At 44.4% G+C, this 20,599-nt stretch overlaps 3 protein-coding genes across 3 annotated transcripts in view; 1 reads left to right on the forward strand and 2 right to left on the reverse strand.

The window, feature by feature from the left end:
• The window catches only part of LOC310837988 (E3 ubiquitin-protein ligase TRIM11-like), a 1,016,249-nt gene that overhangs the window by 178,734 nt on the left and 816,916 nt on the right, over positions 1-20,599 (forward strand). The gene's annotated exons all lie outside the window — the stretch shown is intronic.
• Positions 1,478-11,816, reverse strand: LOC310837354 (uncharacterized protein). The gene is made up of 6 exons (XM_083723806.1): positions 11,711-11,816; positions 8,482-8,986; positions 7,571-7,646; positions 6,968-7,035; positions 5,660-5,786; positions 1,478-4,741 (listed from the first exon to the last, which is right to left on the reverse strand). The coding sequence occupies exons 2-6, from the start codon at positions 8,893-8,895 to the stop codon at positions 3,288-3,290; spliced, it is 2,139 nt and encodes a 712-aa protein (XP_083579932.1). The 5' UTR covers positions 8,896-8,986; positions 11,711-11,816; the 3' UTR covers positions 1,478-3,287.
• On the reverse strand, positions 17,524-20,050 carry LOC310837740 (vomeronasal type-2 receptor 26-like; the record flags this gene model as incomplete). Its single annotated transcript, XM_083724792.1, has 4 exons — positions 19,835-20,050; positions 18,958-19,188; positions 18,621-18,747; positions 17,524-18,416 (listed from the first exon to the last, which is right to left on the reverse strand). The coding sequence occupies exons 1-4, from the start codon at positions 19,931-19,933 to the stop codon at positions 17,524-17,526; spliced, it is 1,350 nt and encodes a 449-aa protein (XP_083580918.1). The 5' UTR covers positions 19,934-20,050.

Raw genomic sequence — 20,599 nt, forward strand, 5'->3', positions numbered from 1 at the left:
AGTGGTGCTTCAGGTTAAGAACAGTTTCAGGTTAAGAACGGACCTCTGGAATGAATTAAGTACTTAACCCGAGATACCACTGTAATTGCAAAGCAAAAGAGTCAAGCATAGCTCATCTGTTTGGGCATGCCGGTTTCAGTGACCAATTCGTGCTTCCAGTCAAGTAGAGTATAAGATGGGGAAGCTTTGGCCCTCCAGATGTTGTGGGATCCAAATTTCCATCTGCCCAAACCAGCATGGCCAGCGGTCAGGGATGGTGTAAGCTGTGGTTCAGGGCTGAAGATTAGACACTTCTGAAGTAAAGCCTCAGAAAGTGTACAAATTCTCCCAATTTCTAATCAAATGCAGGCTTGTTTTTCCTTCAGGATAGCTGTTGTTGAAGCCACGTTATCATACGGCTGGGCTGAAAAGAAGGAAAGCAAAGACCTGCCTGTATTTATTATTTAATATTATTGAATTTATATACCGCTCTATACCCGGAGGTCTCAGGGTGGTTCACGCCTTTGTTCACTGCAAAGTGAAGTGGAACTATGACGGTGTTTTGTTTTTCAGTTGTGTAACAATTTGCTGCCACGCAGTACAATACCATATTTATTAAATTTATATCCCGCTCTTCCTCCCAAAGGATTCTACAGCGGCAATTTATATGAGGAGTAAGGGTATTTAGATATATAAATTCTGTATCCTTTTGCCTTCCAGGGATGTGGTGCAGCAAGAGATTTATCTTTCCAAACATATGAGACCGACTAAGAACACTAGAGGGTCATAGTCCTTCGCGTGCTGACCAAATCTGAACATATGCTGCAGGCACAGTCCAATGCATTTTTTTGAGAAAGGTGTCCCTATGGTTTTCCTTTCTATATTTGTATCTTTTGAGTTACTTTTCCCCTGGAAGCCCCAGCTGCCACGTTAGTGTGTGAATGATCCAAATTTATACTTTTGAGAACTTTCCAAAAGCAAACCGTGGTCATTCCTTCAAAAAATAAAAATAAATGAGGGGCATCTTTCTATTTTCAGTTACTAATGAATTGGATACAAAAAAAGAAAAAATATTATCAACAATAACAACAGGTCAGAGCACAGAGCCATCAGCAAAAAAGTTGCTGGAAGATGGAAGCCATTTTCCATAGATGGTGCTTATTCCATGAAATGATACCAGGAAAAACAACTCACAAACTTTTATATAAAGTACAGTTGTACCTTGGAAGTCGAACGGAATCTGTTCTGGAAGTTCGTTTGACTTCCAAAACGTTCGGAAACCAAAGCACGGCTTTTGATTGGCTGTAGGAAGCTCCTGCAGCCAATCAGAAGCTGTGTAAGCCGCACCAGATGTTTGGGTTCCAAAGAACGTTTGCATACCGGAATACTCACTTCCAGGTTTGTGATGTTCGGGAGCCAAAATGTCCGAGTACCAAGGCGTTGGGGATCCAAGGTACGACTGTATTGCAAATGTTCCACAAAAACAAAAAAACCAAAGTAGGTTTCTAAAACCCTTACAATTGGGGGAAGGACAGACCTTTATTTATTATTATTTAATAAAACCTATATGCCACTTGATGGTAACAAAACATCTACGTGGTTCACTAGAAAGGTTAAAATTATCAATTAAAAAGTTGAAAACAAGTAAAACGTTTGAAATAAAAAGGCAAAATTAAAACAGTTTAAAATATTATAATTGCCAGTATAAGATTAAAACACATCTACATCTATGCCTCTGGAAAGGCATACCTGATTAACAAGTATGTTAAGCAGGTACCAAAAGAGTGCAGCAATAGTCTGAGAGGAATTTCAGTTAAGGAGTGACCGAGAGCAGGGTTCACCAGGAGTTCCTGGAGCCTTCGCGTTCTTCTGAAGATCCTCCGGAGCACTGGGGAGGGCTTCACAACCTAGTATACCATTAACAGTGTATGTAAACAGAAGGAACCTTCAACTATTTTGTAGTGTATGTTCATGTTACAATAGATACATCCACATTCAATAATAGCTGAAGGGATGGGACCACAGGTGATACAGATTGGCAGCCAGGATACACACACAGACAAAAGATATACATTGGACAAAGTGGCTTCAAATCTTGAGAAGAAGAGCAAGACTTCTTTGGAGTGTTAGAGCTGACAATCTGTGGGGCACAAGGCCTCGTGAAGAGGGTCACAAAACCTTGACTGGACACACTGCCACTCAGCATGGTTTCAACAACACCTCGTCCGTTATGAGTCTCAGTTTAACACTGGGCAGGAAGTAGATCAGTGTCAAGATCAGAAGTAGATCAGAAGTAGATCAGAAGTAGATCAGAAGTAGATCAGTCTCAAGGAATATAGGTGAGACACTGACAAAAATGTCCCACGAGTCAAGATCTGGTGTCCTATCCACACGGCATGGGAAAATGAGTCGGATGCTGCCACTGGGGTGAGCTGTGTTGTTCAGAGTCTTGGTTCAATTTAAGCCTCCTTTCATGTGTCTTGACATGCGCAGAGGAGAAGTGAAGTTGGCTGAAGCAAACAAATTTGCTTCCTGTTGCTCCCAACCACCTTTGAGATTCAATGAACAGAGAAGAAGAGTTTGGATTTGATATCCCACTTTATCACAACCCGAAGGAGTCCCAAAGCAGCTAATATTCTCCTTTCCCTTCCTCCCCCACAACAAACACTCTGTGAGGTGAGTGGGGCTGAGAGACTTCAGAGAAGCGTGACTAGCTCAAGGTCACCCAGCAGCTGCATGTGGACGAGCGGGGAAGCGAACCCAGTTCCCCAGATTACGAGACTACCGCTCTTAACCACTACACCACACTGGCTCTCAGTGTGGTGTAGTGGTTAAGAGAACTCTTTCTTCCTCATAGATACAGTTCTTTGCTCCCGGCATGCACTCATTATGTACTTTGAATGATCAAAGGAGGACAGGGGAATCCTTTACTTAACCTTCTCACAGAGGAAAACTTGTGGAGTTTTTGACAGATGTCCTGTGTGCGTTTAGCAGATACCAGAAAGAGCTTCAGTTGATACCACCACCACCCTAGACATGTTGAGGAGGACAGCGGAGGTCAGGAGCACCACAAATTTGCAATTTGGAGGCTCTAGAAGTGGAACTACGTCAGCGTCTTCAAAGGAAAGCTCAGCATTGAGAGCTGAGTGTTGCCAAATCACATCTTGGCCAACGGCTTGCACCTCACAGATCTAGGTACATGGTATGAAAAAATACTGACTATGCACTCCATGGTTTTGAGAGACAAGGTCAACTTCTGTGCCGGGTGGCCAAATGACAAGAACACCATTGCAATCCTCACCTGCATACTAATGAAAGTCTCCTAAAATTAAATCCGTACACAGCCACTGATATGGTTTCTCGCCACTGTGAGTTCTTTGATGGGTGGTTAGATTGGAGCTCTGGCTGAAACACTTTCCACATTCCAAGCACTGATAGGGTTTCTCCCCGCTGTGAGTTCTTTGATGGGAAGTGAGACTTTTCTTCCAGGTGAATCGCTTCCCACACTCCAAACACTGATAAGGTTTCTCGCCACTGTGAGTTCTTTGATGGTAAGTGAGGTAGGAGCTCTGGCTGAAGCTCTTTCCGCATTCCATGCAGTGGTATGGCTTCTCCCCGCTGTGAATTCTCTGATGAGCTGTGAGATTGGACCTATGACTGAAGCTCTTTCCACATTCCAAGCACTGATAGGGTTTCTCCCCTGTATGAATTCTCTGATGGGAAGTGAGAGGTGCGCTCTGACTGAAGCTCTTCCCACATTCCAAGCAACGATATGGCTTCTCCCCGGTGTGAATCCTTTGATGGGAAAGAAGACTTTCCTTCTGACTGAAGCTCTTTTCACACTCTTGGCACTGAAACGGCTTCTCCCCACGGTGACTACTTTGATGTCGGCGGAAGTTTGTGCTCGCATTAAAGCTTTTCCCACATTCCAAGCACTGATAGGGTTTCTCCCCTGTATGAATTCTTTGATGGGAAGTGAGACTTTCCTTCCAGGTGAAGCTCTTTCCACACTCTTGGCACTGAAATGGTTTCTCCCCACGGTGAATACTTTGATGGCTATGGAATTTTGTGCTTGTGTTAAAGCTCTTTCCACACTCTTGGCACTGAAAGGGTTTCTCCCCGCTGTGAATTCTCTGATGTCGACGGAAGTTTGTGCTTGTGTTAAAGCTCTTCCCACATTCCAAGCACTGATAGGGTTTCTCCCCTGTATGAATCCTTTGATGGAAAGTGAGACTTTCCTTCTGACTGAAGCTCTTCCCACATTCCAAGCACTGATATGGTTTCTCCCCTGTATGAATTCTCTGATGGGAAGTGAGACGGTCACTCCGATTGAAGCTCTTTCCGCATTCCAAGCACAGATATGGTTTCTCCCCACTATGTGTTCTTTGGTGGGAAGTGAGGCGGTGACTTCGACTGAAGCTCTTTCCACATTCCAAGCAATGATACGGTTTCTCCCCTGTATGAATTCTCTGATGGGAAGTGAGACTTTCTTTCTGACTGAAGCTCTTCCCACACTCTTGGCAATGGAACGGTTTCTCCCCACGGTGAATACTTTGATGTCGACGGAAGTTTCTGCTTGTATTAAAGCTCTTTCCACATTCCAAGCACTGATAGGGTTTCTTCCCAAGGGGATTTCTTTGATAGGAAGCGAAATGGGAGCTCTGACTGAAGCTCTCTCCACATTCCAAATATTTAGATGGCTTCTCCACTGTGTGGATTTTGTTGTGAACTACCTTGTTCTTAATTTCCAATTCATCCCCACCTGCAACAAGTGGAGAAATGGATTAGAGCCTCAAGAAAATAATGTAGCCCCAAATTATTGAACACTGCTAATTAATACTTGTGAAAGAGGAAGAACTGAAGGGAGTTAGATGTGAGATCTTACTACAGGGTTCACTGTCTTTGTTGACTGCCATTAGCTGACATATTTATGGGAACCTGAGATTTGAAAAACCTGAGAAGGAACTAGGTATAGATAGATGGTTAATGCATTAAAAGGGGAAAAAACTAGGTTACAATATGTTAAAATTAACTATAAGACAGAAAATAGATGAAGATGGAAAGGACTTGCTGAAATAGTTAATTGAAGTGGAATACAAAAAGGGAGGCGTTGAGGAAGTCAATGAAACAAGTGTATGAAAGTTAAGATCGAAAAGATTGGAAGTGTTTTTAATTGTTTGTTTTGTTTTGCTAATTTAATGTTTTATGTAGTGTTTTTGTTTTTGTTTCTGTTTTTCTATGTTTAACTTTTCTTTTTTCTTTTTGTAATTTCCAAAATCTTAATAAATATTTTTTTTTTTAAAAAAAAGAGATTTGAAAAACCTGGGATGGATTTTGTTTGGCCCCATCGTGGAATCTGCTCCATCTTCAATGTCAGTAGTTTCTTTGGTCAACCAAAAACTGACAGAAGCAAAAACAAAAAACTTGATAGAAGTTTCTTCAACTCTGAAGGCCTGGGTGGGCTGGTTCAGAGCAGACTGTTTAAAAAGGCATAACCAGAGGAAGAATATTCACAGACGAAACAATAGATAGCCTTCCATTCAAGGTTAGCTGTGGGGGTGTTAGTGTCCCAAATGATTTGGGTGGCACTGTTGAGCTACGTCAAAATATTGGCACTTCATGACATGGAAATACGTACTGAATTTCAAAACAGATACTACGATCCAACAGGGAGCCTTACCAAGAGAGTCCATTATCCCACAGTTCTCCTCCATGACTTTGTTATGCAGAGCTCTCTGGTCAGGATCCAGCAATGCCCACTCCTCGTCTGTGAAATAAACAGCCACATCTTCAAAGCGCACTGGACCCTAAAAGAAAAAGGGAAATATCCTCCTCTTTGACAGCATAAAGATTATCTGCTACATATTTCTCTGTTATTTTCTGCTTGGTAATTGCTATGTTGTTTTAATGATACTGTTTTGCTGCACATGTTGGATGTTTATTTTAACATTTTAATGGAATTCTTTTATTGTGTATTTTAATGATGTTTATTAATCTGTGTAAATGGAACTCCACATTGTGTTCCTCAATCATACTGTCTGTGCAAGCTTTCCAGTTTGCCAGGTGGAAAGATCTCTCTACTCTCCCCTTGTGCTGTTCTGTGGGGGGTACCCTCCCAATGTCCTAAAGCCGAAACCATATAACACCGGTCCTGAAAAACCTATATTTGCTCCCAGTACGTTTCTGAGCACAATTCAAAGTGTTGGTGCTGATCTTTAAAGCCCTAAACGACCTCAGCCCAGTATACCTGAAGGAGTGTCTCCACCTCCATCTTTCTACCTGGACACTGAGGTCCAGCTCCGAGGGCCTTCTGGTGGTTTCCTCACTGCGAGAAGTGAGGTTACAGGGAACCAGGCAGAGGGCCTTCTTGGTAGTGGCACCTGCCCTGTGGAATGCCCTCCCATCAGATGTCAAGGAAATAAACAACTATCTGACTTTTAGAAGACATCTGAAGGCAGTTCTGTTTAGGGAAGTTTTTAATGTTTGATGTTTTATTGTGTTTTTAATGTTCTGTTGGGAGCCACCCAGGGTGGCTAGGGGAACCCAGCCAGATGGGCGGGGTATGTATGTATGAATGAATGAATGAATGAATAAATAAATAAATAAATGCATAAATAAAATTCAAGGAGTGCATGGGGGGAAGGGGAAAGCCCTGTTTTGCAACTGATGGAGCTGGTTAGGTGAATCCTGGCCACTGTTTTTCATGGTTTGTAAAACTGCATAGAAGCGTACTTTAGCATTAAACGATAAACATATAAATAAAAACTTCAACTATTGATAAATAAAACACTAGCGACAATTAGAAAGCTAGTTACGGTGAGGCGGCTGTTTCTTATTCTCAGCACATAAACCGCCATGAATGGCCTTTTCAGCCATTGTTAAGGGAAGCTCTGACAGAAGCCCAGGGGAGAGAGATTTGTTTGGGCCCAGTGGCGCGCTGACTGCCCTAGTCCACTGCCTCTTCTCCCACAATGCTCCTTCCCCCTACCTGAGCTGGTTCCTCTCTGCCACGATGAAAAGATGGATGAGAAGGTCTTGCCAGCATCATTCTGTCACCTGTGAAAAACAAGGGCAGGTGGGGAGCCTTTAGTGCATGCTTCTCAAAGGTTAAGCGGTGCATCTCTTAACCTACAAATGGGCCTTAGAAAAAGTCTCACCTGCTGAGGGCGTTTTGACATTTGTACCCATTTCATATTTTAGTTGTGTAAAAATACATCCCCTCTCCTTGGGGCCCGTGGCTTAAAGTGTCTTCCCCCAAAAGATTAAAGGAACCCGTGGATTAGTTTCAAAATTGTTAAGTTGTGGGTGAACATATCAGATGACACAGCGATTCTTCAAACAGCTCTTGTTTATTCACAGGCCAGGAAAGAACTGAACTGAAGGGTTCAGCCAGCCTGCTTATATAGAGCTCCACTACAACGCAACAGTAACCACTTTCTGTAACTATCCAATCACTGAACGTCACTTTCAATCCCTTATTTGCATAACTATCTACAGTATCCCCCTATTGGCCCAGGGCAAGAACTTCAGTACATAACAAAAATCAACAGAATGCGACCAAACTGAGAGAGAGAAAATCATTCACCCTTACCCAGTAGCCTCTGTCTGGTGTCCAATGTCTCTGCCTCAGAGTAATCCATGCACAATTCTACAAACAGATTCGCTCCCTAAATTAGCAACAAGGATTGCAAACAAAGAAAGGGGAGAATGATTAGAAAAGGAACAGCAGAGGCAAGGTATATCCGATTACCATTCCTTGGATGCTTTCCAAAAAAGGACAGGTGATCAGTAGAGACTCATGGGGTACCTTTCCTCATGTTCTGAGCCCATCAAGATGAAAGTCTCTCTCAGATCAACAAACGGGAAGAATTCGAAACCGGCGGGACCAGAGATTCACAGAGGTAAAAGGTAAAGGTACCCCTGCCCGTACGGGCCAGTCTTGACAGACTCTGGGGTTGTGCGCCCATCTCACTCAAGAGGCCAGGGGCCAGCGCTGTCCGGAGACACTTCCGGGTCACGTGGCCAGCGTGACATCGCTGCTCTGGCGAGCCAGAGCTGCACACGGAAACGCCGTTTACCTTCCCGCTGGTAAGCGGTCCCTATTTATCTACTTGCACCCGGAGGTGCTTTCGAACTGCTAGGTTGGCAGGCGCTGGGACCGAGCAGCGGGAGCGCACCCCGCCGCAGGGAAGATTGGTGTAAATTTACGGACTATTTGAAAAGTAGTTATGATGACCAAATTACATTTGTAGGTTTACAGGAAGTTTTGTAAGGTTAATAATTGGAATTATTGCTTTATTGAATGAAAAGGATGATGTTAGTTAAGATAATTAAGGCAATATGAATTTAAGAAATGCAGAACAAATTATAAAAATGGAAGATCATCAGAGGTGCTGATGGAAGTCCAAAAAGATTGTATAAGTGATGAAACTTTGTGGAATGCATGATAATATGTTTGAAAATTAATAAAAATTATATATATAAGATGAAAGTCTCTCTCACCTCCTGTGCGGCCTGCTTGCTCTCCACTGCCTGACTCAGGAGGAAACCTTCGGCCAGGGCCACCGCCTGGGAACTGGTCTCCACTCCACATTCCCTCACCCAGCTCTCCATCTCCGGTGGAAGGACAGCCAGGAACTGCTCCAAGATCACCAGGTCCAGCATCTGAGCTTTCGTATGCCTTTCTGGCTTCAGCCACTGACGACAAAGGTGGTAGAGTCGGCTGCAAACTTCTCGGGGTCCTTTGGCCTCCTGGTAGCAGAACTGCCTGAACTGCTGGCTCTGCACATCTGAGCTGAGGGTGTCCTCCTCACCCAGGATTTTCTGCACTGAATTTTCCCAGAATCCCCCGGTGCTCCCGTTTTGTATGGTATTGCCTCTTCCTTCTCGAGGGCCAGGCGAGTCTTGCTCATCCATCTGTGCTCTCAGGAAGACTCCAGAAGATCTGAAGGAATTCTTTTGTCTTCTGCCACGTCTTGCTTCTCCCAATTAAGGGTGCCAGCAAGTTCTGCAAAGCAATTACATTATCATAAAATTAATACACTGTCAGGAGAAGGAAAATGTTCCCTGAGCAGGTGTGGAAAAGTCCGGCTAGGAACCAGACCTGGGTTGCACCATAGCCTGCACTCTGAGCTTTCTTAAGAAAGAAAGAACGCTACAATGCAAAATGTACAGGCAACTCAAGCAATTTCTATGAGATGAATCACTTCATTTCATTTCATTTGTTAGACTTATTAGCTGCTTGTCACCTAAAGGTCTCCAAGCAACTTACAGCATATGCAAAAAACAAACAAACATACACACGCAACACAGTGGACGCTTGTGTTGCGAATGTGATCCGTGTGGGAAGCATGTTCACAACCTACAGCATTCAAAACCCACAGCAGCGTGTCTGCACACGTGCGGGTTGCGATTCGGCACTTCTGTGCATGCACGACCGCCAAAACTCGGAAGTAACCCGTTCCGGAACTTCCGGGTATTCGGCAGTCCGTAACCCGAAAAAACACAACCTGAAGCATCTGTAACCTGAGGTATGACTGTACGTATTACCATGGGGGGGATGGGGGAACCATATAATATATTAATATTTCATATAACATAAAATCAATGCAAAAAACGTGTTGTGTATTGAGTCAAAGGATTTTATATCTGTATTATTATTGTCTGTATTTGCATTAGGGTAAAGTAACTGCCTTTTGGTTCCAGAGGGTACAGCTACTATTGGTTCATTTAAGCTGCTGTATTTGGATCCTCTGTCTTATTGGTTGCCTCCAAAAGGCAGGACTGTGATTGCCTGATATTGTTCCCTCCAAAATGTATCCTTTCTAGTTTGTTCCCTGTCCCTATAAATGTAGCTCTCCCCTCCTCAGGTTCTAGTCTTGTTGCTTTAATAAAGAAGTGTTACTAGAGAGCTGTCTCCAGCATATTATGTCAAGAGAGCTGAAATCACAAACCCCACGTCACAACAAAACATACTCAAATAACAAAAAAGCAACACTCAGACCCCCCCCAATTAACAAATAGACAAAAATAAACAGAACTTCAGCCTCCCCTTAGCATAAAAATCATTCACATCAGACCAACTAAGAGAGCCAGTGTGGTGTAATGGTTAAGAGCGATAGACTCGTAATCTGGTGAACTGGGTAAGTTCTTCCTCTTCAACTACTTTCCCCCTTTAACCTCCCCATTCCATCCAGAAGTCTGGTGCTGCAAATCAGTGGTGTGGGTGTGTGTGTGTGGGTGGTGTCCAGTTTTCTCCAGGGTTGCTCCTGCCTTTCAGTGTTTTCAGTCAATGAACAGAGTCAGAACTGTGACTGACAAGTGAGTGAATTCTACCTAGTTCAATTTGGACACTAGGCTATAATGTGGATCCTAACCTCAGGGTCCTAAAAAGTTTCTTTCTCTCTCCCACCCCCACTTCAGTTGCACATCCCCCCCCCCCCACTTCCATCTCATTTTCTAGCACTTGGACAAGTAAAGAAGTACTGTAATTATGATTGTAGGACTGTGCTTGTAAAACAGTTTCTTTAAAAAACTGTTTTTAATACTGTGTTCTAATGTCGTAATCTGCCCTGGGAATTTCGGGTGAAGAACGGGTTTGCATTAGAGTTAGGGGTTAATAATAATGTTATATAGCTTAACCCACCCGAAAAGATAAAGGACCCCTGGATGGTTAAGTCCATCAAAGGCGACTATGGGGTTGCGACACTCATCTCGCTTTTCAGGCTGAGGGAGCCAGCATTTGTCCACAGAAAGCTTTCCAGGTCATGTGGCCAGCGTGACTAAACTGCTTCTGGCGCAATGGAACACCATGATGGAAGCCGGAGCGCACAGAAACGCCGTTTATCTTCCTGCCACAGTGGTACCTATTTATCTACTTGTACTTTGACGTGCTTTCGAACTGCTAGGCTGGCAAGAGTTTTTGCATAACTAAACACAGACATTACAGCATCCTGAGAATAAAATAAAGCCTCAAACACACGTACACACACACACACACAATCAGCGTTTGGCTCCATCTGGTTGATCTAAATTTAAATTATATTCACTTCGACACCCCTCCCCCCATATTCATCAAAAGACCAACACTTCATATTGTTTCATTGGTAACATAAGAGGAAAAATCACTATTATACATAATTAACCTGAGTCTCTAGATATAGCATTTGGCTATGTGATGCTGTAAACTCTGCTCTATCCTGTTCCCTCCTTTGTTTTCGGCTTTGTTTAAACTAATTCGCGAACCAAGAACTTCTACACGGACCACTGAAAACGAACCACATGTTGTAGATATTGCTGCAAAATTTATTGTGCTATTTTTGTGTGTGTGATACGCAAACGACATGGGAAGGCTTGATCTCTCTCTCTCTTTGTATCATTTATTATTCCTGTGATCCTTGTTAATAAATGTGACTTCTTCATTCATCGGTTTATTTGCATTCCATTTTCTTTTTTCCTGGCCCCAATATCCCTCCCCAAGCTGCGAATTGATACAAATACAGAAGTATACAGTTGCAGACCTAAATGTAAAACTCGCCCCCTGTCTGGCTTTGCAGAGGGGAAGCGGAGAGGAACCTCTGCTCCCGGATTTGGGGGTTGTGTCTTGGAGGGGGCTTCCCCCATGCATTAGCTGACCGGGGGGGGGCATGCACCCTCCCCCTGCAGCCCTGGGACCCCCCCACCCGCCACTTCTCCCAAATGCACACTATTGGAGAAGAGAGGGAAGACTCACCAGATCCCTTAAGCCGCCGCCGCCGACGACGCAGCACTTAGAGAGGAGAGACACAAAAGCCGTGCCCCCCTCCTCTTGCAGGAAGGGACTTTGGAGGGAGGGGCTTTTGATCTGGAGGACCATGGAACTTTCCTCTCTAGGAATCCAGAGCACTTCATTTTTAACCCTTGGAAAGCCGAGCGCAGCAAGATCACGCCTCCCTCTCAACGCGCATTGCGCGCACACACAAAGATGTTTTATTTTAGGGCAGTGTTTTTCAACCTTTTTTGGGCAAAGGCACACTTGTTTCATGAAAAAAATCACGAGGCACACCACCATTAGAAAATGTTAAAAAAATTAACTCTGTGCCTATATTGACTATATATAAAGTAATTCTCTTGAATAGGAATCAAATAAACACAAAGAAAGTATTTTATAATTACTTTATTATAAAATAGTAAGTAAACAGAAATATGAAAAATTATAAAATACTTTATTTTGAAATCTTTCAATTTTTCCCACGGCACACCAGGCAACATCTCGCGACACACTAGTGTGCCGCGGAACAGTGGTTGAAAAACACTGTTTTAGGGGACTGTCATGTCTGGCATTCCGAGCTGTTCCGTCCCTTGGCCAGAAACGGGAAGAACAGTTTGCATTGAAAAAGACTGCGAGAAATAGGAAACCCCATTATAGAAGCATGGCATTGTAGAGCTGAAAGGGACCTGAGAGTTATTTAGTTCAACATGGACATAGCCAATGGGGGAGCAGCATAGCCAATGGGGGTTTATTGACCCCTCAATAAACATTTTGTTTTTTAGTCCTTTAGTGGTGTCCGACTCTTCGTGGCCCCCTGGACCAGAGCACGCCAGACACTCCTGTCTTCCACTGCCTCCCGCAGTTTGGTCAAACTCATGCTGGTAGCTTCGAGAACACCGTCCCACCATCTCATCCTCCGTCGTCCCCTTCTCCTTGTGTAAGCAAAAAGACATTTGCCTCCTTTACTGCAGAGGAATATTTGAGGTCACTGGGAGAGTCAAAATGGCATCAGGATTGCTCCCCTGTACTATTTCAGACACATGGTTTATATATTTAGATATGTGCGCATTTATGAATATTTATTCTATATTTGAGACCTTAGCAGTTGCGTAGCGTGGGTTGTCAGCACCCGGGGCAAGGCAAGTAATTTGCACCCCCTAACCCGTGGATTTGCGCCCCCTAACCTGTGGATTTGTGCCCCCTAACCCGTGGATTTGCGCCCCCTAACCCTAACCCCCAGATGTTGCGCCCGGTGCGGCCGGCCCCCCCTGCACCCCCCACGCTATGCCACTGGACCTTAGAATTCTTACAATACTCCTACCATCAGAAAGTTATTCCTGATGTTGAGTCGGAATCTCCTTTCTTGTAGCTTGAATCCATTGGTTCGTGTCCTACTCTCCGGAGCAGGAGAAAGCAAGCTTGTTCCTTCATGCGAAGAGCCCTTTAGATATTGGAAGATGGCTATCATATCTCCCATTCAGCCAGCTCTCAGAATGAGTGAAGATGGGAGAGGCTACCCCCATCCCATTAAACATTGATTTTTAGTTGTATTTTAGTTCCTGCTCTTATTCCTTGCAATTCTTTGTATTGCGGCCTTAATTCTGCGGAATGTGATAAAATGCAAAACGTAAGTTATAAAAGAAGCAATAAAAATACAATTAAGGTTCATGCACAGAACAGAACACTGCAAAGGCTACAACAAACTGGGGGGTGGAGGAAACAATTAAGTGGTCTGCTAAAGCCCTCAGCAATTTTCAAGTGGCCATGGAGGGTGATGGGAGAGTTTGAGAACCCCTGTTGTAAGCTACTTTGAGGACCTTGGCTGAAAATTGGCCTGTGAATCTTCTATCATTGCACCTCTGCCCAGTTGTGGGTCAGAGCAGCCCAGGATCCGTGTGAATAAAATGGGCATCTTCTCTAGCCTTTGCTAGCTTTTAAAGGGGTAGAAGCAGACACAAACAAGGCCCCAGAGTGGGAGCAGAAGCTGCTCTCCTCTTACAATACGATACGGTACGGTACAATACAATACAATACAATACAATACAATACAATACAATACAATAATCTTTATTGTCATTGCCCCATACAGAACAACAAAACTCTATACCAGACATTCAAAAACCAACAAGCCTGCTATCCCACCTATCCCAGTCTGGTTAACCCCCTGCTAAGTGGTTTAATAATAATAATAATAATAATAATAATAATAATAATAATAATACCCCGCCCATCTGACTGGGTTTCCCCAGCCACTCTGGGCAGCTCCAAACAGAGTATTAAAAACATAAAACATTGAAAACTTCCCTAAACAGGGCTGCCTTCAGATTTCTTCTGAAAGTCAGATAGTTGTTTATTTCCTTGACATCTGATGGGAGGGTGTTCCACAGGGCAGATGCCACTACCAAGAAGGCCCTCTGCCTGGTTCCCTGTAACCTCCCTTCTCGCAGGGAGGGAACCGTCAGAAGGACCTCAGAGCTGGACCTCAGTGTCTGGCTGGACGTTGGGGGTGGAGATGCTCCTTCAGTTCTGGGTCTGATCAGTGCCTGATGGGTGACTGTCTGGAAACCATAGTCCCTTGCAGACAAGAACACAGGAAGAGCGCAACAGGAGGAAAGAAAATGCTCACAGCAAAATAGCATGTCTCTCCCCTGCGAAAAGTCTTTACAGCTGTGAGCCCTTCCATCTTATGCCTAGGTTGTACATATGTGCAAATAATGCTATATATACCATAAAAGACACCAGTCTCCAGTGACCTTTATTCCAGGTACCATTCTCACTGCTTGGAGATACAGTGCATGCAGCATTCGCCTTATAGCTCTTACGGACAAAGGTGAACAGTGCCAAAGTCACTCATCTTCTAGTAACCTCCAGATTAGACTACTGTAATGTGCTTTACATAGGACTGCTCTTGAAAAAAGTCGGTAACTTCAGCCAGTGCAGAATGATGCTGTTGGAATGCTGACAGGAACTAGGCATTTTGAGTCTATCATGTCAGTACTATGGGATTTGTATCAGCGGCCAATTATATTCCAGGCTCAGTTTAAGGTTCCGTGCCTTTAGTGGCATCAACAGCATGGAAATTGGGTATTTTAGCCCCCCCCTGGATCGTGCGAAGATCCCTTGACCTCTGGCTCCAATGTCAATCAGTGACTCATGTGTGCTGACATGAGCACACTATATCAGCAGAGCAAACTGCACAAACAGAAGAGGCGTGAGGCTTGTGGATACATACTACAAGCTATGGATTTATTAAGCATAAATCAGGACAAAGAAACATGTCGTCTCTCCTTGCCGGCTCCTCAGAGAGAGAGTCAAAAGCCAAAGCTATACACAGCGGAAGGGAAGTTCCGCTTATGCCAGCAAACTGTGCTGGAATGTAAACAGACATGTGACACGTAACAATCCCGTTTGTGCAACTTAAGGTGGAATGCAAAATCCCAACACCATCTGCCTCTCCCCACATAGTCCTGTCATCATCTGGGGCCCTGCTGCAAATTCCTCAACACTTTTAAAGGATTGTGTCTGTTTTATTCTGCATTCATTATGGTGTGTAAATATGTCTCCTTGGAAAAATAAGGAGGGTAGAAAATGTTAAGATAAATAATAATAAATACAAACAAATATACTCTAATTTCTGAGGGCTGCATTCAAGTAAATAGTTGTGCTAGGGGGAGCCACTGCAAGGAGTCCTGCTACCACAACTGGCCTTTCCCAGATCAGCTCTGGAGGATCAGGAGAAACCCCAGAGCAGCACTCAGGGTGAGGAGAGGTCAGCTAATTCCATCAGCCAATGAGAGGAGTGAGCCAGCAGGAAAGAACACTGAGCAAGCTGGAGTTAACTCTTTATCAGCCGCAGTTAGCTCTTTATCTGCACAGGAGTGTCAGGTGTAATGTGCGCAGCAATTCGCACTTGCTGGATCATCATGGACCACTTATAAACACCATCTCTAACTCCTCGAAAGATTCCATCAACGGTGTCTCCGAAAATTTTTACACATCACTTGGGAAGACAGGCGAACTAATATCAGTGTACTGGAAGAAGCAAAGATCACCAGTGTTGAAGCAATGATTCTTCAACATCAACTTCATTGGACTGGTCATGTTGTATGGATGCCTGATGACCATCTTCCAAAGCAATTACTCTATTCCGAACTTAAAAATGGAAAGCGTGATGCTGGTGGTCAACAAAAAAGGTTTAAAGACTGTCTCAAGGCAAATCTAAAAAAATGTAGTATAAACACTGACAACTGGGAAACACTGGCCTGTGAGCACTCAAGTTGCAGAACAGCCTTTACCAAAGGTGCCATGGGCTTTGAAGACACTCAAACTCAGGATGCAAGGGAGAAACGTGCTAGGAGGAAGGAACACTTGGCAAATCCACACCATGATCAACTCCCGCCCAGGAACCAATGTCCCTACTGTGGAAGGACATGTGGATCCAGAAATGGCCTCCACAGTCACTTACAGACTCAGAACCTTGTTTAAGGAAGACAATCTTACTTGGCTACGAGTGATCGCCAAGGAAGAAGAAGAAGAAAGCGCAGCAACTCTTCTCCAGCAGGTCTTGCCCCAGTAAGGCAGTTGTGGAGACATCCCTACAATTGCCCCAGCCAACTCAAGCAATCTGAGACCGTGTCTGTATGAAGCTAACATCTCCTCTGCTCTCTTCATGCCTCTCCTGGTTCTGGGAAACCAGTAGGGAGCAGGAAGGGGAGACACTACCGCATTGTGCTCTACGTGGGGCTACCTTTGAAGGTGACCCAGAAACTACAACTAATCCAGAATGCGGCAGCCAGACTGGTGACTGGAAGCGGCCCCAGAGACCATATAACACCGGGGTCTTGAAAGACCTACATTGGCTCCCAGTACGTTTCCAAGCACAATTCAAAGTGTTGGTGCTGACCTTTAAAGCCCTAAACGGCCTCGATCCAGTATACCTGAAGGAGGATCTCCACCCCCATCGTTTTACTCGGACACTGAGGTCCAGCGCTGAGGGCCTTCTGGTGGTTCCCTCACTGTGAGAAGCCAAGTTTACAGGGAACCAGACAGAGGGCCTTCTCGGTAGTGGCACCCGCCCTGTGGAACGCCCTCCCACCAGATGTCAAAGAGAACAACAACTACCAGACTTTTAGAAGACATCTGAAGGCAGTCCTGTTTAGGGAAGCTTTTAATGTTTGATGTATTAATGTTTGATGGCTCTTCACCAGCTGAACTCATCTCTGCCTCCCTCCTCTCCTCCTCCAGCTTCTGCCTCTTTCTGGATTGCTCTCTGCTACAGACTCCCCCCTGCTCACTAAGCCCTGTTTACCTCTACAGCTTCTGACACCTCCCCACAGTCTTCTCCCTCTGACCATTCATCATTGTCTCACCCCTAATCCCTAGGCACTGAGCCTCCTTCCCAAGCTGGGACCTGCAACTATTACCCCACAGCCAACCAGTTTGTGACATCCAAGGAGGAATACCAGGGTTGCTGTAGCAATCTCCTTAGCGGCATGTTTATTTCCACCCTGAAATCAGACCTTGCAAAATGGGTCTGGTGAAAACATAGGTGCATTAGTTGAATAAAACCCTATAATATTAACATGATTCTACTTGGATTCAGATAGGAATAAAGTGGGAATGTCTATATTTAAAAGAAAAGGGCTCCGACCATCCCATTGTCATTAGAGACCAGTTTCCTTTCTGATTCACGTGAAGGAAAGAAATAGTCAGGGAATGAATGCTGCTGGCATGTATATTGATTTTATTAATGCCGTGCTATGAAAAATGTACTAATATTGGAAACCATATTTACATTACACCATCAGATGCTCCTTTTTATTCAGATCCGGCCTCAGGATGATAATGTAGCACTTGGTGATAAAGATGCAACCCAGTAACCCTGAACTAGAGGCCAAGATAGAGAAGACCTGCACAGCTACCATATATTTCCCCTTGGTGCTCAGGTAGGCTGGCACAAAGGACACCCAAACACTGCAAAACACCAGCATGCTGAAGGTGATCAGCTGGGCTTCGTTGAAGGCCCCAGGCAGCTTCCTGGCTAGGAAAGCCACCGTGAAGCAGACGGCCGCCAGAAAGCCCATGTAGCCAAGGGCAGAAGAAAACATGGCAAGAGAGCCTTCGTTACATTGCAGAATGATCTGCCCAGGCTGGGAGTGCATGTCGGAGTCTGGGAAGGGGGGAGACATTCCCAACCAGACCATGCAGATGCCCCCTTGGACACTGGAAAAAGACAAGACCAGGCAGTTGGCCAAGCTCTTGCCCAGCCATTTCCTCATCTGGCTCCCTGGCTTTGTGGCCATAAATGCCACCACCACCGTGATAGTCTTTGCCAACAGGGAAGACACGGCCACGGAGAAGATGTTGCTGAAGGCAGTTTGTCGGAGAAGGCAGGTCCACTTCTGGGGCCGACCGATGAATAAGAAGGAGGACAAGAAGGAGAGCAGGAGGGAGACGAGGAGCAAGTAGGTGAGGTCCCGGTTGTTGGCCTTGACTATTGGTGTGTCAAAGTGTTTAATGAAGATTCCCAAAAGAAAACCAGCAGTGAGGGACAATAGCAGGGCAAAAGAAGCCAGGATCATCCCCAAAGGTTCTTCATAGGACAAGAAATGTATAATCTTGGGGACACACTGATCTCTGTGTAGATTGGAATTTTGATCATCTGGACATTTGTTGCAATGCTTTGCATCTGAAAAACACAAGAGTGACTTCAGTGTTGCCAATATAAATATTATAGCCATGACATTCCATAATCTACTACATACCAACTATATTATTCTGTGATTCTTATCTGATTACTGTATTTTGGGTTGTAGGTTTTTGGAATATGAAGGAGATTTTGTACTATGAAAAGGCAACACCCTCTTTTAAATATCCTTTCAGGGACATTTACCTTCCTGAATGGAGATTGTTCCTTCCATGCATTCAACACAGGCATAGCAGCAGATTGGTTCTCCCTCCTTAATGGCCTTGGCATATCCTGGACGACAGTTTTTGGTACACCTTGAAAGAGGCACGTTCTAGCCAAAATGAGAAAAAGCATCAAGCAGAAGATGTTAGGATTTTGTGGATAGGAGCCATAGAGTGCAGCTAGGATTGAATCAAACAATGAGGTTAGAACTGCAGAATAAGCTATGCAGGTGTAAGATTGCTGCTGACTGGCCAAGAGCATAGTATTCCTTGGTCTGAGGCATCAAAGAGAAAAAGTTGTGATTAATTATTTCACCCACCTGATTGAACCATCTGGGCCACACAATGACATTTTGGTCAATGGCAAACTTGATTTTCTCTGGAGATGCTGATCTCTCTACACTCCCAACTTTCAACCCAACAAGGGACTTATTGGGAAACGCCACCCAGTTGACAATGTCAAAGTCAGCTGCCAGCTCCCCATTCTCATCCCAATAAGCTCCATCCATGGAAAAGTTGTAAAGGTGGAGGTTTCTTAGGAAAGAGTGCAGCTAAAATGGTACAGGAAAACACACACAAATAGCAAACGAGGAACAAAGTAGCGTACATGAGCCTTGCCCACTAAGAACTCTAGTTTCCCAAGGTGTAGTCCCAGAGACTCAGATGGGACTCTTATTTGGGCTCCGGATTTCAAGGTCTTAGGTGTCGCACACAGGTGTGCCAAGGGAATATGAGAATCATTTCACTTCCAAATGTAGTAAGCCACCCCGTGGTATTTGGGTGCCCCTCCACTTCCTCCCCCTCCTGCTCTCTGGCCCTCTGGACTCTTGCCCAAAATACAAGATGTCACGGTAAGTAATAAAGTATCTCCTGTTAGGTTAAAAGGAGATGATACCAGGAGCCTGCGCAGTGTTCTTCTCCCAATTTTAAATTGTTGTATGTTTAGTCGTGTCCGACTCTTCATGACCCCATGGACCAGAGCATGCCAGGCACTCCTGTCTTCAATTTTCAAATTGGTTATGTCCAATTAAATGATCACTTACAAGGGTGAGACGCTGGGAACTTACCAAAATGGGTTTGCCTCAATTACGGGTTCAAAACATCCCCACCAACCACACCTTGAATATGTCCTCAAATTAGAATTTAATTTCTGACTCACAGTTGAGGGGTGAGAATGTGCCAGAGAAACGATCATACCTGCCATGGTTGTAGTCTTTGAAGGTCCATCTTGCTGCTTCCCTCCATGGCCCTCTGGCTTGGTTTGGAAGAGTATACAGCACTCAGGACACTTGCCATGGCCTGGATAGTGTTGTAAATACTGTAGCTGTCTTGAGACAGCGTTCTCTCAGTAAATTCTCGTGACAAGGTCCCCAGTTTTGCATTCTCTCTACATCTTTTCTGGACTCTGGCAGAATTATTTGAAACAGAACACTTAAATGTTGTCTTTATAAACTGGCGGATTTCAAGAGCATATGGATCAAATGTTTTGTACTTTGTTCTTCTCCTTGTCTGGATTAAGAAGGACAAAGAAGCAGGGACACATTGAGGATCTTTGTTAGATGCCAAACTCATACTGAGATCCTGCAAAGCTGTTGTGACCCAAACCTTCCCCACTGTTATTTTAAGGGTCTTTTCCACGGTTGTCATAAGCACAAGGAGAGCTATAGTAGATCGAAAATCTGCATGGTAGACAACGACATTGACTTGTCTCTGCATGAGAAATGAATACAGGTGCTTTGAATTATAAGCCTCAGTTTCTTTGATACTTTCTGAGAAGGCCACACAAATATCATTCTTTGTGACCGCAGCTGTGAAGGTCCTCATGAACCTTTCTCCACTGTCATTGTCCGGTGCAATGAGACCAATCCACGTCCATTTGAAATGCAGGAGCAATTTGACCATAGCCAGGTTAGGAGGTTCTTGTTTTGGGACCATCCGGTAGAGGAAAGGGAACCGAGTTTT

Source organism: Podarcis gaigeae (assembly GCF_964106915.1).
Source record: "Podarcis gaigeae genome assembly, chromosome: 2".
Lineage (NCBI taxonomy): Eukaryota > Metazoa > Chordata > Lepidosauria > Squamata > Lacertidae > Podarcis > Podarcis gaigeae.